General features: G+C 37.2%; 1 protein-coding gene across 2 annotated transcripts in view; it reads right to left on the minus strand.

The window, feature by feature from the left end:
• LOC125029595 (kinesin heavy chain-like) overlaps window positions 1-5000 on the minus strand; it is a 16806-nt gene that overhangs the window by 11386 nt on the left and 420 nt on the right. For both annotated transcript variants that reach the window (XM_047619576.1, XM_047619584.1), the window contains exons 1-5: window positions 4849-5000; window positions 1922-2009; window positions 1556-1783; window positions 1017-1160; window positions 2-126 (exon numbers count right to left, since the gene is read on the minus strand). The exon at window positions 4849-5000 is cut by the window's right edge and continues 420 nt beyond it. In XM_047619576.1, the coding sequence (XP_047475532.1) occupies window positions 2-126; window positions 1017-1160; window positions 1556-1783; window positions 1922-2009; window positions 4849-4998 (735 nt within the window). In that variant the 5' untranslated portion in view covers window positions 4999-5000. The remainder of the gene's footprint in view (window position 1; window positions 127-1016; window positions 1161-1555; window positions 1784-1921; window positions 2010-4848) is intronic.

A 5000-nucleotide genomic window follows, 5' to 3' on the forward strand; every position in this document is an offset into this window, starting at 1 on the left:
CCTTTTCACTACCAGCCAAATCCACAAGGTACAGTTTTCCAAGAAGTTTCTTCTGAGACTCAATGTTCTCTTGTTTCACTTGAATCAAGAAGACACTGTGACTTCTTGAACTGTGTTCATTCATGTCTGTATAAATAAGTTAAGTAGAATTAAATTGTGATTTTCAAAGATTATCTTCCTATATGAGAAGATTATTTGGCCTGCATACTTTTTATTCCTCAGAATTTACTATTAGTTGCATGAAATTGAAAATGGCAAATCCCTCAAATATTGCGCAGTAAATCTCACTAACACTCGCATACCCACTACTTTCCCATGCACAGTATACTATTTACAATGTCTAACAAATCTCCAACATGTAAATTCTAGCATGGCAAAAGCTCTATCATGACAAATACGTAGTAGAGGTTTGCTGGTCTTTGCCACCGCACCAACTGGCACAAAGGACACAGTGATTACCTGTCACTGAATAACTATTAGCATAGACTTGAAGACTATAAGCTTTTTGCTACCATTTACTGCAAGATTTCATGGATTTGAAAAATACACAATATAGTTACAAGAAAAACACCCCTTTCTTTAAGCCACTGTGGTTAATTAATAATATTTACCCAGAATATCAAAGTATCAACAGATAATGTATTTCTGACAAAGATATATTATTTCTTGTATTGTAAAGATATTTACTGTCATTCAAACTTTTCCTACATTTGTCACAAAGTTTATACATTTATCCATAGACAATCAAAGTGGTAAATATTACAACCTACATAACTTATTATGTTCTTGTACACTACAGTCCCTATGTTGTATATTTACCATATATACTAAGTAAACATTTGATATGGTATATCAGCTTTATGAATGACTATGTAATAATCATTTAGGACTAATCAATATTTACTTCGGAAATCATGAGCTAAAGTGCCACTTCGTGTCAGCAAGTTGCTTCTACATGAAAGAAAGAAAGAAAGAAAGAGATAATAATAACAGTAATAAAAATAGCCATGACATACTTGTAACTGCTACATGACGATTACTCTTTCCCATTTCAATTACTTCAAAAACTTCTTCAGGAGACGACACAAAGCGTTCTGTTGCGCCCTTCACAAAAGGTACCCGGTTTTTGTCTTCATGCACAGCCAGATTCACTTTCGACACTGTAGGGAGAAAAATGTCAATCATCCAGTTTAATTTCACAACAAATGCCAATCAGCAAATCCAATTCTACTTAAGAGTAAATTAATAGTCACTGATATCTAATAATCAAAAATAATAAGAATAAGCATACTAATTATCATTATATATATATTTTTTTTATGTCAGCTGACTTTGTGACATTCATCCTATGTCACAATTTCTACATGTCAAACCTAGTGCCAAGTTCAAGCTCTTAGTGACAATTCTAGAGAACTCTGGCAAAACAGGAAACTCTTCAGGTATTTATACAACACAATTCACAAAAACAATACATTTTACTAAACTACTTCCCTAAATATCTTAAGGGAATAAAATATGCTTGCTACCATCGTCACCACAAATCAAATGAAGTTACCGTCTAAGAGATCCCGGATCTTGTCCATATAGATTTCAAAGTAGGAAACTTTAATGTGGAACTCCAGATTCTCTTCCATGTTATAGATATGATTGAAGATATCACTGATGATGCGAGGTATGATGCCCTGAAGATTTGGATCACCAATGACACCTTCCATCGTATGGGTCTTTCCTGAAGAGGTCTGACCATAGGCGAATATGGTTCCATTGTAGCCGTTGAGGACATCTGCAAAGAGAGAGCAAAATCATTTCATTAATTATACACATTTATGCATGTGTTTGTCTTATGTAAATAAGTTACCACCAAATTTATACACAGCTTTCTCATATTCACACACAGATAATCAATGAGAGAATTTCTTACCTTTAACAATGTCTCTGGCTGCTGTATTATATACCTTTTCTTGAGTAACATTTGGTTTTAAAATGCTATCAAACTGATAGACTTTACCCTGAAAATGAGAGAGAGATTACTATACTGATAATCTATGATATAAGAAAAAGGTGTGTGTGTGTGTGTGTGTGTGTGCATGCATGCTTGTGTAGATGTGCATTGCTTTGGGTGTGGGTGTCAGTTTCAGTGGCTGCATCCCATATCTGTGTGTGTGTGTGTGTGTGTGTGTGTGTGTGTGTGTGTGTGTGTGTGTGTGTGTGTGTGTGTGTGTGTGTGTGTGTGTGTGTATGTGTGTGTGTATGTGTGTGTGTGTGTGTGTGTGTGTGTGTGTGTGTGTGTGTGTGTGTGTGTGTGTGTGTGTGTGTGTGTGTGTGTGTGTGTGTGTGTGCATGCATGCTTGTGTAGATGTGCATTGCTTTGGGTGTGGGTGTCAGTTTCAGTGGCTGCATCCCATATCTGTGTGTGTGTGTCTGTGTGTGTGTGTATGTGTGTATGTGTGTGTGTGTGTGTGTGTGTGTGTGTGTGTGTGTGTGTATGTGTGTGTGTGTGTGTGTATGTGTGTGTGTGTGTGTGTGTGTGTGTGTGTGTGTGTGTGTGTGTGTGTGTGTGTGTGTGTGTGTGTGTGTGTGTGTGTGTGTGTGTATGCGCGCGCATGAGAGAGAATTGCACATGCATGTGCAAACATGTCTATGTGTGTGTGTCCATGTATGTGTGGCACTGTGTGCATGTCTTGTGTGCATGTGTTATGTGCATGTGTTATGTGCATGTCTTGTGTGCATGTCTTGTGTGCATGTCTTGTGTGCATGTCTTGTGTGCATGTCTTGTGTGCATGTCTTGTGTGCATGTCTTGTGTGCATGTCTTGTGTGCATGTCTTGTGTGCATGTCTTGTGTGCATGTCTTGTGTGCATGTCTTGTGTGCATGTCTTGTGTGCATGTCTTGTGTGCATGTGTTATGTGCATGTGTTATGTGCATGTGTTATGTGCATGTGTTATGTGCATGTGTTATGTGCATGTGTTATGTGCATGTGTTATGTGCATGTGTTATGTGCATGTGTTATGTGCATGTCTTGTGTGTGTGTCTTCTGTGCATGTCCTGTTTGAGTGTGTGGGTGTGGTTGCGGGAGGGTGGGTGTGGGTGTATGTATGTATGATGTGTGCGCATGCTGTTAATTTTGTTTACAAACAAAAGAAATTAATCACCAAGAAATTGATCACTAGGCCTACTTCCATCTCACTTGTTCACCCTTTCCCTTGATTTCTGGGAACGATTTTTAATCATTCTATCAGTATAGTCAATAACATTCTAACAACCATAATATCGATATCAGTTATAACAACACGAGAATTAAAAAAAAAAAAAAATCTTCAAATTCACGGAATGCAGTATTGAGGTGAAGTCAAGTAGGCCAACTGACTGACTTCTTGGTTACTGAGAGCAAAACTATCCATGTGTAAACAAAAGTCACGATACAAAAATACAATGCACTTGACACCAATGGAGTTAACTCGTATGAAAAGCCTTCATACCTAGTAACATTACCTATGTGAAAGTTATGTATTTGTGTTACAATATTTTGTTAGTGAACGTCAATATTTTTAAAGAGGTCTAGACTAAAGCCATCTTGGAGGTTGTCTTACTTTATCCTATTTATAATAGATTTTAGAACTGGATATTGCCTAGATTTCATTTTTGAGAAAATTTAATCTATTACTTTAATAAAAGTACTAGGATGGCATGGAAAAATAAGATGTAATTACACCTGATGCCACAATAATCCCTAATATCAAAGCAAATATCAGTATAATTTATATTATAAAATATAAATAAGGGAAGAGTATATACTTATCAACTAAAAAATAAATAAAACAAATTTCCTTTAACTATGCTGCATGTATTACTAAGTTTTAAAATCCAATGCCTTAAATCTATGAAAACAGATCATATGTATTTCACAGGATATTCAATGGTACTTATTCACAAAAGCACAAGAGAAAGCAACTCCAAAATAAACAAAACTGCCATTATAAGGGACCAAAACCATATCGACTGTTTATACAGATAAATCTAGTAATCAAATAGTAAATCAGGTATATACATATGATAATTTGAATGGCTGTGGTTTCAAAATTCTATCACAGGCCACTAAAACCTCTACTTGGAACATTCCGGAAAGAAAAAAGTGCATCAATCGCCCTTGTTATTATTAAACAAAAGACCTTCAGGTTCTATCTCGCCGGATGTGTATGATGGAGGTTTATTAGCCTTTGCCAGAGTCTCGGGCATGGCACGATCAGGTGATTCAGTACTATTCCGAAGAACTGACTATTTGTAAGATATTAACAATAAGGTGAATAATTATAGTCTTACATCCCATTTCATTTCTGTCTCTTATCCCAATTCAACTAAATGTTTACAAACCTATTAAAGTGAAGTATAAACTTGCATTATCCGAAACTCTATATTCAAAAGTCTGTTTGACAGCTTGATAAACAAAGACTTCCCCAAACTATTCTTAGCAATGAAGACATTTCCCAGAAATAACTGTCATACTTTCACTTAGAATGACCAACTTTTAACCTCTCCCCGGCTTCTTCTAGTCAGGAAGACCTACTCACCGAGGGAGTAACGTTATCCTAATAAAATCCAAAAGCATCGGAAAACCACGGAAGGGCCTGGATCTTTACACGCAGCCTTTTAGAAAGTCTTCACCAACCAGACCCGTTAACTCTACCCAATTCTATCCAGCGAAAAATCCACGAGGGAAGAAAAAAGGAGCTTAACCAAACCTTAACCTCAAAAAGCATAAAATCCTTCCACCTCCACCTCTCAGCCCTGAAAAATAAAAGCAGGAAAATAACCCCCAAGGCACAGGTTCCTCGGCGACCCTCTACTTACCCCTATACTGACTTGCGAGTCATCTTTGCTGTGTGGGAATGTGACAATGAATTTGGACCCAGCCCGTTCCTCAGAGTCATTCAGTGGCCGGAACCGAGCCACCACCTTGATGGAGTCCTCATTACCCTTCTCCACGTCCTCGCCCGACATGG

This window comes from Penaeus chinensis, chromosome 2, assembly GCF_019202785.1.
Source record: "Penaeus chinensis breed Huanghai No. 1 chromosome 2, ASM1920278v2, whole genome shotgun sequence".
In the NCBI taxonomy this organism is placed as follows: Eukaryota; Metazoa; Arthropoda; class Malacostraca; order Decapoda; family Penaeidae; genus Penaeus; species Penaeus chinensis.